The 23217-nt window shown below is 43.4% G+C and overlaps 1 protein-coding gene across 9 annotated transcripts; it reads right to left on the bottom strand.

Moving 5' to 3' along the window:
• Window positions 1-2730: 2730 nt before the first annotated feature.
• On the bottom strand, window positions 2731-22540 carry LOC147458506 (nucleosome assembly protein 1;1-like). 9 transcript variants are annotated; one of them, XM_086513153.1, is made up of 11 exons: window positions 22321-22540; window positions 22132-22166; window positions 21967-22050; window positions 21739-21831; window positions 4263-4356; window positions 4084-4145; window positions 3894-4019; window positions 3738-3796; window positions 3474-3651; window positions 3344-3387; window positions 2731-3214 (listed from the first exon to the last, which is right to left on the bottom strand). In XM_086513153.1, the coding sequence occupies exons 1-11, from the start codon at window positions 22373-22375 to the stop codon at window positions 3046-3048; spliced, it is 999 nt and encodes a 332-aa protein (XP_086369279.1). In that variant the 5' UTR covers window positions 22376-22540; the 3' UTR covers window positions 2731-3045. The 9 variants fall into 9 exon arrangements, with proteins under 9 accessions (XP_086369279.1, XP_086369280.1, XP_086369281.1 ...); XM_086513154.1 differs by having other exon boundaries at window positions 22132-22163; XM_086513155.1 differs by having other exon boundaries at window positions 22132-22160.
• Window positions 22541-23217: the final 677 nt, after the last annotated feature.

The raw sequence follows: 23217 nt of genomic DNA, 5'->3' as shown, positions 1-23217 counted from the left end.
GGTAAATGATGCACCTGATGTGAAAACTGCCCAAAAGAGGAGAAACGAAGCGGGAACAACATGTGCTATATAGCACAAACCGTAGAAGACTGTAAGGCACCTGTTATACAGAAAACGGCACTGACAAAAATTTTGCACAAAATGACGAAATAGCATGTGCAGTATTGCCTGTAGTGGAAACCGAGGCCGAAATGAGCCGGAATTAGAAATCTGAGCAGATTGTGCTCTACAAGCTCGCCCAAAATGTTTGTCGACTTGCGAACGTTCGCCAAAGCTCACTGAAATCGAAGAAAATGAGCAGGGGTGTGCTGGAGCTGCTGGCGACTGAGCCCGGGAGGACGCAACCTGCTTTGATACCAAGTTGGAATTAGGGTTGCTGAGGTTTTAAACGCACACAGCTTGGAGGAGACGAAGAAAGCTCAAGGCACACAATAGAGAGTGTATTACTTAGTGTGCAATGGAAAGATGGATAGTCCTAGAGTGAGGGGCGTATATAAAATGCACGGGGAAAAAACCTCCAAAAGAGGAAAAAAATGTCCCGGCGGTCCTAGTGTGTTCACACACATCACTACCACGTGTCTATGGTAACAAATTTCAGCCAACGCGCTAAAGCTGATTTTCGTACAGCAGCAGCGTAAAGAGCGGAAATCCGTATGCTCTGCCATGTTAGCAAGTCAGCATGAAAAGCGATGCATTTTCAGGGCCTGCCGTACTGCTGCCATGTGTCACTTTCGCCAGGTCTGCTGCCTCGCTTAGTGACGTGTATCCGGACATACCACATCTTTTGGTTTGTGACACATACACCACAAGCCAAGTCGATAAATCAAAAGATTCTAATGGAAACTAATTCCTATATCATAAAGATAAAATTCTATTGATATACGTAGATCTATAACCGACGCCTTTTCTCACGTTTTAGAGGCATTGTCGCCATTCATATATCTTAAATGTGATATGAGATTTATGTTTAACTAACTAATAGTTTTGTGAAAAGTACCCCGACTAATCAGGTCTACTGATCCGTAGACATAATTCCGGTTGGATACTAGTCTCTCACTTTCCACACCGCACTCATCTATTTCTCTTGTGTTTTAATTACTACCACATTGTTTTACATGTACAAACAGAGTTCTTTTATTAATTCCGAGCAAAGGTTCTTTCATACAATCCATCAACATCACCAAAATAATTCGTTTTCAAACAAGGCCTAATGAAGACAACCTATATTTCAATAAAAAGAATTATTCAATTTTCTTTAGGTTTATCGCTACCCGCTGACTTTCTCTGTCTAACCAACAATGTTTTTGCAAAAGATTTACTTATTCGCTAACTATAAATTACGCATACTTTTTCAATTGCTAACCACATGGGACATCTCACTAATCGCAAGACATCTTGCTAACCGCAAAAGAGCTAATAACTTCAGCTTATTCTCCATTAATCGCAGGATCATTTCGATAATTGTGAAGCATCTCACTAACCGTAAAGAACAAAAAATATTCTTTCTACAATTATTCTCTGAGTGATTCTTCAGATGGTCAATAACCTCTTAATATCAAACAGTAACAAGTTAACGAACAATAACAATTTATCAAGTAATGTCAATTTATCAAACAGAAACAATTTACCAAACAAATCTTTCACTATTCTACGAAAACGTATGCTTGTTTCTTGTGATATAGTCACATTTCTTTGACGGTTTAAGAAAACTTCATAAACTTGACTTACCAAATCGGCATGTATAACGATACAGAATTATAAATTTGTCTTACTGAATTAGCGACGAGTTCGACTACCTTTCGTGTTGGAGGTTGGGTGGCTTCAACTTCTTTCATAATTGATACCTCAACTTGAGTTACGGTTGGAGTAGATGATACCTTCTTTAGAGGTGGAAGGACAAAAATATCATTTGAGCTTCGAATCACTTGCTTCTAAGCCATCGTATCATGATAGAGAAAAGGAAAAGCTTTGTCGAGGTGAAAAGTAAAGTTATGGCTTTCTTACTTGCCGAGAGCAAGAGAGAGAGACAAAGAGAACTCAACAATCCGAAAGACAACATGATGATCATAAAGATGAAGTTAGAGATGGAAATGGATTGAGGATGAGAGCTAGAGAAAGAGAGGTTGAGGGAGAGAAGGTAACTCCGACGTCAAGGCAAGAGAACTTCCATTTCTAAGAACTTTTGTGTATGTTTTGAAACTTAAGGAAGAAGAACCTTTATATAGGCTCTCAAGAGACAAAAGAGAAAGCTAAGAATAGCAACAAACAAGAAGAAAAGTTTCCGCACGTTCATGTGTCTTGCGCAATTTTGAAACTTATATTTTAGGAGAAGCTTGTCTAATCCGGGGGAAAAAAACTTTAATCTTGACTTTCCTAAAAACACTCTTTTTTTCTTAAAATATTGTTTCTTTTTTAAAAACGCTCTTTCTTTTCTTTCTTTCCTCAAAATTAACCCATTCTCTTTCTTTCTTAAGAATCAACTCTTAGCTTTGAACATAGTCTTAAAGCTTAAATTTCTCACGGCAACCCATTGTTTTCAAGAGAGTAAGGGCAATAACTAATAGTTTCAAAGTCTGATTTTTGATATGATCGTTCCATTAAAACTCTCTATGACTCAACAAAAATGCGACCTCAAATACTTTTGCAAATTAATTGAAATAGTTTTTATTGATAAATCTTGGGTATGTTACTCTCTCTCACACACACACTCTCCCTCTGTAAAGGCAAGGACAACTAAAAAGGAATTTTCTTGCCTTGAAATTCTTCCTTAAAACAATAATTATTCCACCTCTTTTCTCTATGGAAACATGACACTTATTTCACTAAGAGGAAGGTGTGTAATATGGTGCAATTGGGCCCCAAATTTTCATCACATTATTCTGGCCCCTACAAATCTTTTATGTAACAATCAAAGCCCTATAAAAAGACACTCAAAAGCTCTTCCCCATAGAAATGTGGATGTCAAGAGATTGTTTAGCAAAAGACTGTTATCCTCTCTCTTCCTCAGAAAAAATCAAATTGGCATGGCCTATCGAAATTTGTGTATTACTTTTCTCTACAAGCATCTTGCTCATCTTCCTCACCTTCGTCCTCATCTTCATCATCATCGTCCAAATCTCCACTTTCCTCTACGTCTTCAAATTCCTCTCCTTCCACTGCTTCTCCAGTATACCAAGACACAGCATGTGGTATGATTTTATCTCTGATAGTTGACCTGAATGAGGAGCAACAGTCTCATCTCATTAGCTCTAGCAACTCCACAAAAACTAGACTAGGAACACCAAACAGCATTAGCTTCCCCAATTCTGCAACAAAAACAAAAACCGGCCAAACACAGCATTACCCGATCTCATAATCTTGCTCCATTATTTCTTGCAACTCCTCTGCCTAAAAATCACATTAGAGAATAAGACCTTCAAAAACACCACATGTGAATAGTACTTAATAAAATTGTCTCCCATATAGCCAAACACCTTTTCTTGATCTATTTCCTCATCATCCTCAGGTACTTGAGGTGGGCTAAAGAAGTTGAAAAAGCTTTCACAAGCCTCCGTCTTTGTAATTGGTTTCACATTTTTGGCACCCTTTTTCACCTTCTTCCGCATGACTTTCTGAGTTAGATTTTTGCCAGCATTCCACTCGATCTCCGTTCTGCAACAGAGCTCAAATATTTACCCTTATAGATACAATTACTTCAAGGTAGAGTCTTTTATAAGACATGAGAATGAGCCTGCTACCCAACCGCTCGTTCTAAAATTGGCTCATCTTCCTCTATCATGTGATATTCTTTTGATAGCTGCAATTAAACAAAACACTTGACCTGAACAAACACTAGAGTGCAATCCTTAGCTCCAAGCATTTAGTTGCCTACTGTACCAATCTGTATGACATACCGTAGTGTTCTTAAAGAAAGGGTTGTTGTCAAAAAGGAACTCCAATTTGAAACCCTTTGGATCCTCCACTTTCGACCACCTTATATCCTTTAAAAATTTCAGAGCCTCCTCATCCCGATCAGTGATCTGTTCATACTCTCAATTAGTTAACTCTGTCACAGCAGCCTGTTAGAAAAAGTAAAGCAGGCACCTGAATGGCGAGCCTCTCATTTGTCTTCATGGCATTCAACCAAAATTCAGGCACTCCTGTCGCTGAAAGCAAACATAATTTCTCAGAAAACTTAAGGAAACAATGTTTTGTAACTTCAAATGTATACCATTTGGTGACAGCAGCATGAGAGGGGCAAAAAAAAAGATAAACCAAGCTACCTGCTTCCTTCTGTTCAGCCGAAGCATCAGACTTTACCACTTCTTCCTCAACCACACCTTCCGCTTCTGTGATTCCATTAACGATTTCATAACGCTGCAATCAGATGTACAGAGGAGCCGTCACTTCTAGTCACACATAACCTGCATAATAACCTCTGACATGACTGTAGTGATATAGCTCCACCTAGCCTCATTTATATGAGTATCGAGCAAAGCCTGAGAAGCACAACCACAACTCTTTTCTACATCATTATTTGAGTGACCCTTGCTACCTATGGCTGACATAAGTAGTAGACGCTCCAATGCACAGAAGTTGAAAATGAATGCATGTTGGGCGCAGGTTTCTTTATCATGGAAAACTTAGCCATGATAAACGCTAGCGCTTGCAGAGTAAGAGCAAATGCAAAGTTCAAATTCAACAGAAAATGTACACAACAAAGTTACAAACAAATACACCAAAGGGGGCTGACTTACAAATGTGTACGGCACTAATATAAACAATAACCTGGCTTCTGAGCTCTGCCACTTTGTTGAATTTACCTCTAATTATTTTAAGCACTCCAAAAGAAGGAAAAAAATTAAGATGAGGTAGCTGTAATCAACCATGTCACCGCTCTGCACTGTCTGTAATTTGCCCCATGATTTACGGTGCAAATCACGGGCTGTTTTGCGCATACCTGGGAGGTGACTTTTTGTGAGTCTTCCCAGCTTAGAAGGTGGGGTGCTCTTGACTTGGGTACTCCCGGAAGTTGTGACTGTACGTCTACATCACCAGCTTGTGACAGTTCACACTTCTGCCTATATGAGCCGAATGGGAGCTTGCGGTCATGAACTCAAACATGCTAGGTCTTCTTGCGCATGAAAGGGTTAATGCCTAGGAGTGTGACATGAAAGAAAAGACAATTACAATCACTGAGATGGTATGGTTAGGAGCATATATATTATAGATTGAGTGCTAATTATGCATGCCTTATTGACAAAGAGTCGATCTCTAAAGAGTACTAAAACTATATTCACACCATGCCTAAAAAGAGCTTTCATTTGATAATTTTTACATAAATTGTTTATTTTGTGCAGTTCAACAAATAAGATAAAGACAAGTGAATAGGCACTTGTCAAGTCAACTTCGACAAGTTGCATAGTCAAGACTCTTTTCTCCTTCATTTATTATTTTCAACTGGAAATATCAACCTCCTTCAAGAAATCATTTCCAACTGAGATTTGGTACCTCCTTCAGTAGTCTTCTCATTGAAATTATCTACCCACATGCTTGTACATATACCTCTTGCTTCTCCTAAAAATTCAGCTCTCTTCCTCAAGAAGAGGCGGTTTCTCCCCCTCTCTCTCTCTCTCCATACCATCTCCTAACCTTCTTGAAGTGTCACAAACTGCTGACGTGTCAAGCCATTGAAGACACGGGCCAACCTGCAGATCCTGGACAAGGGGCCTAAACCCTAGAAGAGGCAAAAGAAGACGAACTTCTGACCAACTCACAGATCCTCGCCAAGTGGGTCAAATAATGAAGTTTTACAAACTTATGGCCCATTAAAATAAAGCAGGACCCACACACTCAAAATAAACCTTACGTAAAGACCTGCTGGCGTGGCTGTTGTACGGTCGCTCAGCAAATCGTGCTGACCTGCTGATGTGGCAGACTGTACGGACATATCCGCGTTTGGCGCTGTTGGATGCTGACATGGCAGATGTACGGATTTGTGCTGGCCATAGTTACCCGGAACGCGGAACGGGAACGGCAACGGGATCCCCGCGGAACGGGGGAATGGCTAGGGGTCCGGAACGGGAACGTCGCGGAACGGGGAGGTATAAAAAACACCCAAATAGTGCAATTTTTAGCTCCTTGTGTTTAAATACAAGGAGTATTAGAGTGCTTTGACTCTAATACTCACAAAAAACTCGTTTTGAAGACCATTCAACCTTGCTATGACTAGATGATGAGAGAGAGAGAGAGAGAGAGAGAGAGAGAGAGAGAGTGAGATGGAGAGGGAGAGATTTGAGAGAGTGGGAGGGAGAGGAAGAGAGCTTGAAGGCTTGAAGCCTTGAGCCTTGACAGAGTGAGTCTTGAGAGGGAGAGATCTTGAGAGTGAAAGGGAGAGAGCTTGAGCCTTGAGGATTAGCTTGTGAAGAGAAAGGGGGAGGGGGGTGCATTTTATGAGTCCTTGAGGCCTTGCACACTTTCAAAAGAAGCCCAAACATTTACTTCAATTTTTTCTATTTTTGCCAAATTTGTTTGTAGCCGTTGGCCGTTCCAGGGGCATTCCGGAACGGTCCGGGGGCGTTTCGGAACGTTCTGGAACGGCCGTTCCGGTTTGCATTGGCCACCCGGAACGTCAGACATTCCGGGACGTTCCGGAACGTTCGGGAAGGGAACTGCCCCCCGGAACGCCGGAACGGGGGCTAGGGGGCGTTCCCCGGTAACTATGGTCCTGGCAGCTTTTGGACCAGATGCTTTTGAGTTTGATGCTTTTGGATGTAGCTGCTTTTAGGCCGTGGGCCTTTAAATTCATGTAGTGGGATCTCTCTCTCTCTGTCATTCTTGCAGGAGCAAATGCAGAGCAGAGCCATGGAGTTGTAACCTATTGAAGCAATATAAAAAATGCATCTCTTTCCGTCTAGTCGTTATTGAAGTGCTTAAAAGTTTGTTCCGTTTGTTCTTTTCCATTGGCAAGTGGTGCCCTCCCATTACATGAAATGTATCTTCCTCGCCACAAAAGGATCTCTGCGTCAAGGTGAAGGCTCAAATATCTCTCCCTACCTTTCCCATGGGATGTACTTCCTCATGAAGTAGTAACTCTATAAAGCGTCAGCATACTCTGAAAACAATTAATCGATAAGTCCATCCCATTCTGGCTTTTGTTTCTGGGCAAGTGTTACAAGCTTGGACACTCCAAGCGACAAATCAATAGCAACACACGAACAAAAACTTCAAAATCACTGAACTTTAATATATATATAGAGAGAGAGTCAACACGGCACAGGGGAGTTTCGCGCCCAGAAGCATTGGCCCCAAAGAGTGACGGCCCTTTCGGTATTTCTTTGTTATTGATCACTACAAAGTACAACTCCCGAGGGACCTCTGCGCTCAGACTCTGCCTCCAGATGCTCTGCAAAGTGAGGCCCCATGGCTCTTTTATTCTTACGAGGGATGCCCAAAAGCTCACGTAAAAACTGCCACATCAGCAGCCCAACGCAAATCGTAGAAATATGGACAGCCTGCCACATGGCACCTACAACGCAAATTGTGGAAATTCCATATGGCTTGCCATGTCAGCATGGCAACGCGATTTATGAAAATCTCTCCCAAAGTCAAGGATTTTGGTCTTTAGGGTTTTAGGCCCCACAGCCGGTGCTCGTAAGTTCAAGTTGGTCGGTTCACTTTCTCTTGTCCATTACACCTGCAAAACTGACATAAGTGAGAAACTAGTTCAATAGACACCGACTCTAAGGACCGACGCAGTAGACAACACATATCCAACACTTGCACAAAGATGACAGTCACTGAACATTCAAATCACATTCACATCACTACCTTCGTCGAGATCTTGGATGAGAATCATGATCTATTGTAACGTATTTAGCAATCACATCCAAATCTGTCACTAATCTCTCGCAGATTTCTTGATTGACTAAATCTTGTTACTATCATGTCCATCTCATCTCTCCAGAGAACAAGACAGAAATGCTGCAGTCATTCCGTCTTTCAAACATGCACTCAAACACTACTCACATGAGAGAGCACATATAACAGATTCATTTCAGGAATTCCCATTTCGAAGTACTTCTTTCATAAAGTCATTCAATAGAATGTTGTCAACTCGTCAGTATCCCTGAAATCACAAAGGAAATCCGTGACCTTATTCCATCTAGGTAATTTGTGACAAAGGAGCGGAGTAACTCCCCGCTTGTGCAATTCCTGGCTCCACCATATTCAACCCGTTGATCATCGGGAACTCTTGGAATAATCGAAGCTAAACCAAAAGCCTAAGGTAAGGTTTCAATATCCGAGGAGTATCTGCTAGGTCCTCCTTCTCCATCCACTTCGCATCCAATGCCGGATAGTTCTTGACTAAGAACCGCCATTCACTTTACCTTTCACTTTCCTTTCCTTGTGAGCCAGTATCTGTTCCGGACCAAGAATCTCCTCGTTCTCTTTCACTTCAGGTTGCTCCTCAAGCTCCCTATCCACTAGCACCTCACCTTTGAAAGGTTTTCAACAGACTCACATGAAATACAGTGTGAATCTTCCAAGTATATGGTATCTTCAATCTAAGAAAAGTGAATTTTTCCTACCCGAAATACACTTTTTGGGATACATTGTCTTAGTAGCAGGAGTGCAGATGGACCCGACCAAGATAGAGACTATCCGTAATTGGCCCGATTTGAAGAATGTCCATGAAGTTATAAGCTTCTTGGGCTTGTGTTCATACTACAGGCGATTCATTAGAAAGTTTACGGAGGTTGCTTCCCCTTTGCATTTGTTGACACAGAGAGGAGTCCCTTTCTCCTAGGGACCCACAGAGGTGACTGCCTTTCAGACATTGAAAGAGAAATTGACTACACGACCAGTTTTGACTTTGCCGGACTTGCAGAAGTCATTTAAAGTATATTGTGATGCTTGTGGTCGTAGTCTGGGTGCGGTCTTAATGCAAGAAGACCATGTCATTGCCTATGAAAGCCGATTGTTTTCAAGGCCGGAATTGACAGCACAAATTTATGAGAAAGAGCTTTTGGCGGTTATCCATGCTCTTCCTCAGTGGCGACATTACCTACTCGGAGCAGATTTTAGTGTCTTCACAGACCATCAGAGTTTACGCTACTTCTTGTCACAGAAGCAGCTATCGGAAAAACAGATGCGGTGGGCGAACATCTTGTCACAGTTTCACTTTCAGATTGTTCATGTACAAGGACAGAAGAATTTGGTGGAAAATCCTTTGTCCCGGAAGCCCTTGGTTCTGGCTATTTCCGCGATTCATCATAGGAGCTTCGAGGATATGGTCGATCAGTATGCCGCAGATACAGATTTTGCAGATATTTTCACTCGAATACGGAATGGGGAGATAGTAGCAGGATATTCCATTCGGGATGGGCTACTTGATGACGAAAACCATGTTGTGCGTTACACAACAGTTGAGGGAAAAGGTTATGACCGAATGCCACTATCCACCTTTTACGGGTCACCGCGGCATTGCTACCACCTTGAAAGGTGTAGAGAGATACTTCTTTTGGCCGAGACTCAAGAAGGATGTGGACGATTTTGTGCGCAGTTGCTTGGTATGCCAGAAGGTCAAGTTTGAGAGGCATAAAGCCCAGGGATTGTTACAGCCTTTACCCATACCCACCTGCCCTTGGGAAAGTATTGCAATGGATTTCATTTTTTATCTCTCGAGAACACAGAGGGTCATGATGATATCTGGACTGTTATTGACAGATTTAGCAAGCAAGCTCATTTCATTCCAGTGAAGAAAACAATCAAGCCGGATCACTTAGCGAGACTGCTTGTGGCCCAGATCTTCAGATTACATGGCATGCCCGAGACGATTGTCTCCGACAAGGACCCCAGATTCATGAGTTTGTTTTGGAAGGCTATTTGGGAGAACATTGGCATGCGGTTGCAGTTCTCGTCATCTTTCCACTCGCAGACTGACGGGCAATCTGAGATTGCCAATTCAGTGGTACTAGATTTATTGAAGTCTTACATCTCGGATCAGAAGACTCAATGGGAAAAATATTTACCTTTGGTGGAATTTGCCTACAACAACACGATACACTCTTCAACGAGGAAGGCGCCATTTGAGATTATTAAAGATGCTATGAAGGTTCCACCCTTCCTAAGCACGAAAGATAAGATTTTTGAAGACGATGAGTACACGCGTGACTTGGACATGGCTTTTGCCAAGGTCCGCGAGGCTTTGCAGAACTCTCAAGAAAGACACAAAAAGGCAGCAAATCGCCATCGTAGCGATTTGAAATTGAAGGAGAACGATTGGGTGCTCTTACGTTTTGAGAAGGCACGCCTAAGAAAGAAAAAGGGAAAGGAGAGGCTTTTTCCAAAGCTTAGTATGCGATACTACGGACCTTTCCAGATCTGCGAAAAGATAAATGATGTCTCCTTTAGACTGAAGCTGCCCGACACTTGGAGGATTCACAATGCTTTTCATGTGAGTCTCTTGAAGCCTTTTAAAGGCGATGTGCCTGAAGATGGGGAGCTTGATGAGCAACCCGAACTGGAAGAAAACGAGGAGATCCTTATTCCAGAACAGATATTGGCACATAAAGACGGAAAGATTAAAGGTAAAGTGATAAGGCGGTTCTTGGTTAAATTCAAGAACTATCTTGCATTGGATGCGAAGTGGATGGAGGAGGAGGACTAGCAAATACTCCTCAGATTGTGAATCTTTACCTTAAAGCATTTGGATTAGCATAGTCTAATCTAAATAGAACCCCGAACTCAGCTTGGGCGGAATCTGGTGCAACGGGTATGCACAAGAGGAAAGTTGCTCCGCTCCTTTGTCAACAGATTGCCTCGATTTTTTATATTAAAGTCACTGATGTCTCTTTGAGTTTCAGGGATACTGTGAGCTCACAATATTCTGCTGTATGACTTCATGAACTGGAATTCCCGATAATATGATACTGATTTGTTCTTGACTTGTTTAAGTGTAGGAATTGATAGACGAAATGACTGCAGCATTTTGGTCTAAACGATCTCGATAGACATGGTTGCAATAAGGATTAGTCAATCAGGCATCTGCGAGGTCCTGAGTGGATCTAGATGCGATTGCTAAATACGTTGCCAATAATTCATTGTCTTAGATCCGCATGAATTTTGAATGTGATTTGTCATGTGATGCCCTGCGATGTCAAGTGATGTCCTGTGATGTCGTGTGATGTGACTGTCGATTGGTACATGTGCTAGATGTGTGTTCCTAGTGCGTCGGTACTAACAGTTAGTGTCTACTAAGACAATTTATGGCCTCTGTCTATTTTGCAAGTGTCACAAAGTGACGACGTGGCGGACAGCAGAAACCCTAATTTTTGCCAGAAACCCTAAAATTCCTGCAAACAGTAATTTCTGCCAGAAACCCTAATTTCCGAAAATCACGGAGACGGATTATTTTTTTTAAAAAAAAAGAAGGAAAATGATGAGCGACGCAAATTTCGCTTTTTCTCTACTTAAATGAGAAAGAGAGAGAGAATGCTTTTGCTTTCATGTTTTGACTCTCTGTGAGAGAGAGAGAGCAATTGCTTTTGATTTGAAGCTTTTGGGGCTCTGCTTTTGGGCATCCCTTGTAACCTTTAAATTAGTGGTGAGGCCTCACTTCTCAAAGCATCTGGACGCAGAGTCTGAGAGTGAAACCCTAACCGCTCTCTTGTACTTTGATGATTGATTAATACAAAAAGAAATACCGAAAGGGGCGCCAGACTTTGGGGCCAATATCTCTAGGCACGGAACTCCGCCGGGCCAGTGCAAATCTATTGTGATCTGTGAATTGTTTTGAAGTGGTTATTTGGTGCTGTCGCGGTTGATTCTTGACTTGGAGTGTCCAAGTCTGTTACAGTGGTATCAGAGCACGGCCGATTTCTCTTCTACGGGAAATCCGATCCCCGAAATTTTTTTCCGCGGCACCTATGGCTTCAAGCAATGATCAGTCGACTCCCTCTACATCTGGAGATGCGGGCTGGGATCACAACGAAGATTCAGACAGAGAGTATGGCCCGCCTCGGCCTACTCAGGCGGAGCAAAGAGAGATGGAGCGTCGTCAGTTGATTGGCGATGCAACAAAGATGATGCTCAATTTTGCCAAGGACCCGAAGATGGCAAAATATATAAACCAGACCTCTTTGAAAGAAGTACAGATGGAGTGGCAGAGAACCACAACACCACTCCCGAAACCCGCTCTCAAGAAACCTTCTGCCTCCAAGAAATATACGGAGAAGGAACTGGAGAACGTGGTTGATGCACGGATTGCTCAGCTTTTTGACACGCAAAAGAAAGCCAAAAAGCACGGTAAAAAGCAAAAGAAAGGCACTGACTTCCCGGCATATTTGGGTCGTCGGTCGACATTTGACAAGGCAAAGAAATTGAAGAAGCGCGTCAAGTTTGAAGACCTACCCAGTTCTTCTTCTTCTTCTTCTGACAGTTCTTCTAGCTCCTCAGATTAGAGCGAAGAAGACAGAAAAGGCAAAAAGCGAAGCAAGAAACAAAGCTTCGGAAAGGGCAAGAAAATGGCAAAGAAGGCTACATCTCGCCCAGAGACTGACAGTTCTACTGAGGACTCGTCTACAGACAGCTCAGATTCCGATGACGGAAAGTTTTATGCGAACAAGAAGAATTTTTACAAAGCCAACCAGTATGACTTTCTCGAAGATAAAAGCAAGAAAGTTCGAGAGTTTAAGGAAGGTGGCCACTCGATCAAGTTTGATACTTTTCAGGATACTCAGATGCTTCGAAGGCTTTGTCTTTTATACAGCAGTTTGACATCGCTTTCGCGGGAGGACGCTATTCAGAGCACTCCAAGATTCGGAAAGCTGCCTCTTACTTTAAGGGGAATGCTCGTACTTGGTGGTCCATGCTTCTATTAAGCAAGACTGTGCCAGTTACATGGCTGAAATTCAAGAGGCTTTTTATTTCTTCTTGGTTGACTCAAGAGTTTGAGCGAGATATACGAGCTGCTTGGAACCATCTCCGGATGACCAAGAGCGATATAGTGAATTCTTATTGTGAAAGATTCTGGAGCTCTTTTCTACCCGCCTCTTCATTCAAGAAGATCTCGTTCAGAGAACAGATTGAGCGGTTTACCTTGGGTCTACCTACAGAGATCCGAAATCACTGCTTGGAACAGAAGTCAGCTTCTGTTCAGGAGTTGATGAGTCATGCGAAGGGGGGCTTTGCCATTCACTCTGGCAGTCTGACCTACCCCACAGATGAGGCCATGACACAACGAGCCGAACAGACTTCTGGGAATGAAAGTAGAATGAAAAAGAGCAACCCAGAGAAAAAAAAGGATGCACGACCCAAGCTTACTCCTGAGGAGAGAGCTCGCTTCATCAGAGAGGGGAAGTGCTTTGGATGCGGGGAACATGGACATATTTCCGCAAAGTGCCCTGATAAGGCACAGAAAGAACAGAATGATAAAGACGACGACAGGCCTAAGAGTTTGAGAGCAGCTGAGGAATGTGGCAAAAAAGGCAGATAGAAAAGTAGAACTGGTACCACATGGCGTGGGACTTGCATCGAATCAAAAGAATGAAAGTACAAACTTTGCCGCTTTCGGGGCAAAGTGAAGGATCAGGAAGCTCTTTTGAAGGAGCCAAGGCCAACTTCTTTTCACTTGAAATTGGCGGCTCGATTTGGAGCTACGCCCGACAGACTGACGCCACAGGCGGAGGTAGTTCGACTGGCACCCGGATGGGATGTTGCCATTACACCGAGCATTGGCAAACTTCGTTTGCAATGACAGGGGTGTTCAGGGCACGCGAGTGACGTTCTACTCGGGATCCCTTGGTACCACAAGAACTACGCCGTGGTTGACTACCGGGCCGAGAAAGCGACTTTGATAAATGAAGGGCTTAGAGATTGTACTTGATGAACTTCAGTTTTCTTACTCATTCTTTTGGGAGAACTGAACAATGGATAAAAGTTGAATATGTTTTGACCTGAAGAAAAGAACGCCAAGATTTTTTTTTTCTCCACGCCCATGCCGATTGCTTTTGAGAGGGCCTGAAGATCATACCATTGATCTGATATCTGGAAGCACGCCACCGAATCGGCCACCTTATCGTGTGAGCCGAGTACAGAATGAAAAGATTATGAACTCAGTGAAAGACCTCTTGGAAAAGGGTCTTGTCCAGCCTAGTACTTCACCGTATTGCTCTCCAGTGTTGTTGGTTTTGAAGAAAGACGGATCTTGGAGAATGTGCATCGATTATAGCACTCTCAACGAAATCACCATCAAGAACAGATTTCCGATTCCTAGGATCGATGATATACTCAACAGGTTACAGGGATCCTCGTGCTTTAGCAGGATTGACTTGAAGAGTGGATATCATCAGATCAGGATAGTGCCAGGAGATGTCTACAAGACAGCTTTTCGGACGACTTTTGGGTTATTTGAGTTTTTGGTGATGCGTTTTGGCTTAACCAATGCTCCTGCGACATTTAACCGGATGATGGATAGGATTTTTCGAGAGTACAGGCTATTTGTTGGCACTTTCTTCGACATCATTGTTTTCTCCAAGAATGAGGCAGAACACAGAGATCATCTGCTTCAACTCTTTCAGGCATTACGAGATCACACATTAGTGATTAATGCTAAGAAAAGTGAATTTTTCCTACCAGAGATACATTTTTTGGGACACATTATGTCAACAGCAGGAGTGCAAATGAACCCGGCCAAGATAGAGACTATCCATGATTGGCCCAATTTGAGGAATGTCCATGAAGTTAGAAGCTTCTTGGGACTGTGTTCGTACTACAGGCGGTTCATACGAAAGTTTGCAGAGGTTGCTTCCCCTTTGCATACCTTGACACAGAAAGGAGTACCTTTTTCGTGGGGACCCACAGAGGTGACTGCCTTTCAAACATTGAAAGAGAAATTCACTACAGGATCAGATTTGACTTTGTCGGACTTGCAGAAGTCATTTGAAGTATTTTGTGATGCTTGTGGTCGTAGTCTGGGTACGGTCTTGATGCAAGAAGGCCATGTCATAGCTTACGAGAGCCGTTTGTTCTCTAGGCCGGAGATGACAACACAGATCTATGGGAAAGAGCTTTTGGCGGTTATCCACGCTCTTACTCAGTGGCGGCATTACCTACTCGGAGCGGATTTTACTGTCTTTACAGACCATCAGAGTTTGCGCTACTTCTTGTCACAGAAGCAGCTTTCGGAAAAGCAGATGCGGTGGGTGAACATCTTGTCATAGTTCCACTTCCAGATTGTCCATGTGCAGGGACAAGAATGTGGTGGCAGATGCTTTGTCTCGAAAACCGTTGGTTCTGGCTATTTCCACGATACATCATAGGAGCTTCGAGGATATGGTCGATCAGTGTGCCACAGATACAGATTTTGCAGATATTTTCACACGGATACGGGATGGGGAGACAGTAGCTGGATACTCCCTTCGGGAAGGCTACTTGATGAAAAAGACTATGTTGTGCGTTACACAGCCGTTGAGGGAAAAGGTTATGACTGATTGCCACTGTCCACCTTTTACGGGTCACCGCGGCATTGCTACCACCATGAAAGGGGTAGAGAGAGATTTCTTTTGGCGGAGACTGAAGAAGGATGTGGAAGAGTTTGTGCGCAGTTGCTCGGTATGCCAGAAGGTCAAGTTTGACAGGCATAAGGCACAGGGATTGTTACAGCTTTTACCCATACCCACCCGCCCCTGGGAAAATATTGAAATGGATTTCTTTTTTTTTTTATCTCCCGAGAATACAGAATGATCACGATGATTTTCCGATTACATGGCACACCTGAGACGATTGTCTCCGACAGAGACCCCAGATTTATGAGTTTGTTTTGGAAGGCAATTTGGGAGAACATTGGCACGCGGTTGCAGTTCTCGTCATCGTTCCACTTGCAGACTGACAGGCAATCTGAGAATGCCAATTCAGTGATTTTAGATTTATTGAAGTCTTGTATCTCGCATCAGAAGACTCAATGGGAAAAGAACTTACCTTTGGTGGAATTTGCCTACAATAACACGATACACTCTTCGACGGGGAAGACGCCATGTGAGATTGTTGAAAGTGCTGCGAAGGTTCCATCCTTCCTGAGCACGAAAGATTAGAAATTTGAAGCGGATGAATATTCGCGAGATTTGGATACGGCTTTTGCCAAGGTTCACGAGACTTTGCAGGAGTCTCAAGAACGACAGAAAAAGGCAGCGGATCGCCATCGTCGCGACTGGAAACTGAAGGAGGATGATTGGGTGCTCTTACTTTTGAGAAGGCACGCCTAAGAAAGAAAAAGGGAAAGGAGAGGCTTTTTCCAAAGCTTAGTATGTGATACTACGGACCTTTCCAGATTACTGACAAGATAAATGATGTCTCCTTCCGATTGAAACTGCCAGATACTTGGAGGATTCACAATGCATTGCATGTGAGTCTCTTGAAACCTGTTAAGGGTGATGTGCCTGATGATGGGGAGCCTGATGAGCAACCCAAAGTGGAAGAAAACGAGGAGATCCTTGTTCTTGAACAGATTTTGGCACATAATGATACGAAGAAAGGTAAAGTCCGAAGGCGGTTCTTGGTTAAGTTCAAGAACTTTCCTGCATTTGATGCGAAGTGGATGGAGGAGGAGGACCTAGCAGATACTCCTCGGATTGTGAAACTTTACCTCGATGTTTTGGTTTAGCATAGTCTACTCCAAACGGAACCCAGAAACTCAGCTTGGCCGAAGATCTGGTGCAGTGGGATGCACAAGAGGGGAGTTACTCCGCTCCTTTGTCAACAGATGCCTCGATTTTGATACTAAAGTCACTGATGTCTCTTTGAGCTTCAGGGATACTGAGAGCTGACAGTATTCTGCTGGATGACTTTATGAAATGGAATTCCTGATTATGATACTGATTTGTTCTTGACTTCTTGTAAGTGCAGGAATTGATAGCCGAAATGACTGCAGCATTTTGGTCTGATTGATCTCGAATAGACATGGTTGCAATAGGGGTTAGTCAATCGGACATCGATGAGGTCCCGATTGGACCTAGATGTGATTGCTAGCTACATTGCCGATAAATCATGGTCTAAGATCCGAATGAATGTTGAATGTCATGTGATGTCCTGTGATGTCTGGTGATGTCCTGTGATGTCGTGTGATGTGGCTGTCGATTTTGTACATGTGCTAGATGTGTGTTCCTAGTACGTAGGTACTAACAGTCAGTGTCTGCTAAGACGGTTTATGGCTTTTGTCGGTTTTGCAGGCGTAATCGCGGTCGATTAGTATGTCACAAAGTGACGACGTGGCGGACAGCAGAAACCCTAATTTTTGCCAGAAACCCTAAGATTCCTGCAAACCCTAATTTCTGCCAAAAACCCTAATTTCCGGAAATCGCGGAGGCGGATTATTAAAAAAAAAAAAAAGAAGGAAAATGATGAGCGACACAAATTTCGCTTTTTCTCTACTTAAATGAGAAAGAGAGAGAGAGAATGCTTTTGCTTTCATGTTTTGACTCTCTGTGAGAGAGAGAGAGCAATTGCTTTTGATTTGAAGCTTTTGGGGCTCTGCTTTTGGGCATCCCTTGTAACCTTTAAATTAGTGGTGAGGCCTCACTTCTCAAAGCATCTGGACGCAGAGTCTGAGAGTGAAACCCTAACCGCTCTCTTGTACTTTGATGATTGATTAATACAAAAAGAAATACCGAAAGGGGCGCCAGACTTTGGGGCCAATATCTCTAGGCACGGAACTCCGCCGGGCCAGTGCAAATCTATTGTGATCTGTGAATTGTTTTGAAGTGGTTATTTGGTGCTGTCGCGGTTGATTCTTGACTTGGAGTGTCCAAGTCTGTTACAGCAAGCGTAATCGAGGGTGATTACAATGCTTTCAAGAGAGAGGTATGTCACAAATGGGTGACATGGCAATGGACATTGGGGCAGCAGAAAACACACACCCTCCCCTGCTGGCAGACATCCCCGGAAAAACTAGCTAAAAATGCTAACATGGCAACCGTACAGTCCCTCGGAAATTGCGGCGCAAAAAGAGGAAACTCGTACGGATTGGCTGGCTTGTACGGCAGTGTACGGAAGAAAAAGAAGGCTGATTTGGCTACGCAAAGCATGAGAGAGAGAGAGAGAGAGAGAGAGAGAGAGAGAGAGAGAGAGAGAGAGAGAGAGCTCTTTAAGTTGCTTTATTTTGCAAAGCTTGTGAGATAAATTGCATTATTTTTGGGGCAACTTTTGGGGCTCTGCTTTTGGCATCCCTTGTAAACCTTTATAAGAGTAGTTGGGCTCCCACTTCTGAGAGCATCTGGACGCAGAGACTGAGAGTGAGACCCAACCACTCCGTGTATTTTGTGCAACGGATTAATACAAAAAGAAATACCGAAAGGGGCGCCAGTCTTTGGGGCCAACATCTCTAGGCACGGAGCTCCACCGGGCCGTGTTGAATCAACTGTGAACAGTAAACTGTTTTGAAGTGAATTCCTCTCATGTCGCGGTAGAACCTTGACTTGGAGTGTCCAAGTCTGTTACAGCCTGTCCTATGACACGGCAACTACCCTTTGACTAGAAATCTGACGTCAAGGCCACTGTGGCCGCCGTCACATGTGCCATGCCAATCTCCTCTGTCAAATCTTTATTATTGTAATCTCTATCTAGCTTGCCTTTGTCTTTGTCTATATGTGAATTCCTGCTTTTGCCTTTGGCTTCAAACTCCCGAGCCAAACAAAGTGTCGTGTCACATTTATAACAAGAGTTGTCGGACCTCATAGGTACCAAGGCAGCTAACTAAGTACTGGTACTGCCATCCTTGTCAAGCTTGCTTGTGACTGTGTCCTCTAGTGAACTCGTCCATTTGCTTTTGGCTTCACTATCTCGAGCCAAACAATTTGCTGGTTTCCTTGAGAACTTTGACAATGCATAGGCCGCTAACTAGATGGTGGATCTGCTATCCATAGCCACTTGTTGGTTTTGGTCAATGTCGTCGGCATTCGAGCAAGGGGAGGCCATGTTGAAGGTACGGGATGTGAAGATAACTCCTCCTCGCATTCCAAAAAGTTGGCCGCACAATCCCCAAGCCGCTTTGCCAAACTCGTCCTCAAGCCGCACCAAACGAGGAGGTTCTCGTTGCCCTTCCAAGCTGCACCCCAAAAAAATTGTGCTCAAAAGTCGTCCTTCCAATCCAAAAGAAATAATCGACTTTCACCCCTTTTACAGCCTCTAAGCCACCCACCACTAGGTGCTCACAGCGTTTGAAACGCTGGGCATCCAAGGGTTTTATGCGGGGTAATACGCGCTACCAAAGGCTCGTGGTAAGGGCGGGGTGACGTCGCCTTCAAGGGCGCTGGAAGTAGCAGCATTTCCAAACGCTGCGAGGAGGGGGGGAGCACACTTAAGATGTCGCCACCAAGCCCGTCCTTGCAGCATTTGGGATGCCATCGCAGGAGGGGTGCATTGTCGCCACTTGGCCGCTCTACCGGCTGCGTTTCAAAATGCTCGCTATGAGAGCAAAGCCCGCAGCACACAGCAGCTCAAGGCGGAAGAGGGAAGAGCTGCTGAAGAGAGGGACTGTTTTCAAAACGCTCGCAGGGCAGAGGGGGCACCAACGAAAGGCTGGGCAGCCTGTGTTTTAAACGCTGCAGGAGGCACAATGGGAGTGGCGTTCTAAAACGCTGGGGGCAGCGGCGGCGGCTAGGAGAGGCTCCTGTTGGGCTGCATTTTGGGCAGCGACATAGGGTGGGGATGGAGCGTCGTTGACGAGGTTCTTCTCCTCCAAGGTTCTTCAAGCACAACACGGCTCTGATACATATACCTAGATGAATCTAGGATAAGCCCAGATTCACCCATAAAGGAAAGTGCAAGGTATAGACCCATAGTAGTCACCCACAAGACAATATAACCATCAGCTCCATCATGCATAGTATTGACTAAATACCACAACATCCTCACTAACGTCGTCAGTGCCCAATAGTGGGTGTAGAACTAGGTACTAACATTTGCTCCCGAACACAAAACCAAACACACACGAGCATACATCAACACAAAGTTCAACGTACTGAGTTTCTGTCGCTGATAGGGCATACGCACCACAAAAGATAGAAAGAATTAGCACAATATCAATTGGTCGTAACTCGAACGAAAACTTCACAATGTGAAGTCTGCATGTCCGCTATACAACTAAAAAAAATACCTAAATGAATCTAAGATAAGCCCAGATTCACTCGTAAAGGAAAGTGCAAGGTATAGACCCATGGTAGTCACCCACAAGACAATATAACCATCAGCTCCATCATGCATAGTATTGACTAAATACCACGACATCCCCACTAACGTCGTCAAGCACGACACAGCTTTGATACATGTCAAAGTCGACGATGCGAAAGCGTAGAGACTAAGGAGAATGAGCACTAGAGAGAGAGAGAGAGAGTCCTGAACCAATCAACCTTGGCAATCAAAAACTAAATGTGCATACAATGGAGGCAAGGGGTTGCTTATATAGCAACCTCTTTAAATTGCCCTACCCAGACTTTGACAAATAAGTAAAATAAATACCTAAAAGCCAAAATAAATAATGGGATCACATTGGGCACTTGAGATGCCAAAACTGTGACAGAGCCATGCCCACACACATGTGCTTTTCTCATTGTTGAGATGGTAAAGAAGGCCATTGATAGGATGAGGACTGGGAGAGCATATGATCATGATGGCTTAATGGCTGAGCATTTTATACATGCCAGGGATCTGCTCGCAAAGCTTCTAGCAGTGATATACCTAGATGAATCCAGGATAAGCCCAGATTCTAGCAGTGATGTTCAACCGTGCCATGAGTGAGGGCCTGCCTGATGCTTGGAGTTTATCTACTATTGTACCTATCTGCAAGTCACGAGACCCTATGGAGCTTGGGAATTATCACACTATCATGATTGGACACACATTCGCACGGCTATACGCATCCATTCTTGAGCAACACCTGACTAGATGGGCAGAGAGAGAGAGGGTATACTCGTAGCCGGGCAGGCCGGGTTCAGGAGAGGTTTTTCTACTCTTAAAACACATTCTGACACTCAGAGCCATTATTGAGGAAGGCAGATCACATGGGAGATCACATGGGAGACGGATCTATTGTACCTTTGTAGACTATTTGACAAAGTGTTGAGAGCTAATACTACTAACCATGGAGGAGATTGATGAGATCTGCCAACAACCAATGATGGATCTCTTGTGATTTAGCTCTTTTGAGGATTGTAGACCCTACTCATCTTGTACCAGCCTTTGTATCAGCTCTTACCCATTATATCCCCCCCCTCACCCCACACACACACACACACACATTGTGTTGTATTAGCCCTCAGTCACTACTTTCACCCCCCTACTCATATCCTACACAGTTCCAGCTAGTTGCTTAGTTCACATCTAGCAGTTTAGGATTCTACAGTACCCCTTCTTCGGTACCTTTTTATTTTTTGGTACTCAGACATTGTATCAGATTCACCACGTTGTAACTTTTCGGTCTCATAGGTCATTTTGGCCTTTTTGAAGATGTTAATATAACATTCCATTTCATCTCTCTCTCTCCACTTCCTTTGAACTCAGAATAAGCAACAATTAAAGATAGGAATCGAAGCATCAAGTTCCATAATAGGATCAGGACTACCTAGAAGTTTTACTTTTAAATGGACTAACCTGGGTGGTAAACAGCACACACTATACTGCCAGAAAAAACCATAGAAGATCTCGGAACAAATTTCTGCTAGAATATAAAGCATAAAATGGGAGTGCAAGAAGAAGGACACAAACCTTTAAATAAAGAGGTTCATACAGCTTTTGATAGCGAGCCTCCAATGCGGCTCTTTCTTCAAAAAACTTTTGTTCTAGTTCATCATACTGGCCCTGAAATGTGTGATCAAAGAAATGAGTACAAAGAAGTACAAGGTATCTAAAACATGCCCTGAGTTGGATCTCTGTATGAAATAGATGCTTTAAAATGGCCAAACTGAATTGTGAGCGGAATATGGCTTTGCAGACCTGGATCTCCTGTAAAACAAAGACCCGCTTCCTGACATTAGGGGCAAGCGAATCCAATAAGCTCGACTGCTCTCCTGCAAGGCTCTGGAGCTTGTCCTGAAAGGATATGGGCTTTTCACATTCATTAATCAAGAGAAACCATGATTGATGCTCCATTAAAGCTACCTTAAGCATGTTGACAAGCCCCGCACGATCTGCTGCTGTCCAAGTAGAACAGAAAGCGTAAAGAAGATCAAAATGGCGTGTTTGACTTAACAAAAGATTGGCACATCCTCTACATACAACTTGTGCATGGCAGGAAATTCAAACTACGATTTTCCAGAGGCACGCAGACGGTGAGCGGATGAAGCTCACCTGGCAAAGCCTGGTGGAGGTCGGAAACGGAGAGGGAACCGGAATTGCTGCTCATCTTCGAAGTTCGAATCCCTCTGCCGCTGTCAACACGCAACGACAGGCTGACAGTTGGGCGGGCGGACGACCATGCTGTCTTCTTTTCTTATTTATTTATCGCTCTTTTAAAAAGGTCTTACGCTGGCAGGTTGGCCTCGTTGTAGCAGATACTAGCTGTATGTGTTTGTGTGTGTGTGTGTGTCTGTATCTTTATACATCTCTCCATAACACACACAATCGAAACTATCATCAATAACCTAAGGATACTTATTTATCAATTATTCAAATGCAAGTTTTTGTTTCATTCTCTCTTTGGCTCTTTTAAACTACTCTTGTTACATTTAACCTTTTTGCATCTTTCTCTTCTCCTTCTCCTTTTTGCACACAAAGAGAGAGAGAGAGAAAGAGATTTTTAAAAGCACATCAATAAAGAGACATATTTCAACAAAAAAAATGTTTACATTATTGCCAAAAAAGCTCAAGAACATATCTACATAGCACTCTTAGTCGTGCTATTTCAACAGGATCAAGATATTGAGTTAGAGCTTTATACACTTCTTTTAGATCTATTTTTTAAACCCAACTCAAGTAAACTTTGTAATGACGAATCAACCCAAGCTCTTGCTTTAAGAGCATGAGCCTAAGATTGGGAAAAAAATAGGGATCAAGAAACCTGATGAAAATCATGTCCAACTCTTCATCTACATATGACCCCCAAACAGTGTAATTTTTCTCGATCACTTCCCATGCCCATTGCCATCCCCATTCAGCAGGTAACAAACTTTCTTCAAAGACATCAACAATAAGATTTTTTATACTTGAAAAAATATTCACAATTTCGTAGGCCATTTATTTGGCTGC

The sequence above is a fragment of the Adiantum capillus-veneris genome, chromosome 5 (genome assembly GCF_014529385.1).
Source record: "Adiantum capillus-veneris isolate H3 chromosome 5, ASM1452938v2, whole genome shotgun sequence".
NCBI lineage: Eukaryota > Viridiplantae > Streptophyta > Polypodiopsida > Polypodiales > Pteridaceae > Adiantum > Adiantum capillus-veneris.
Note: the sequence above shows the minus strand (reverse complement) of the source record. Positions and strands in the feature narration are given on the sequence as shown.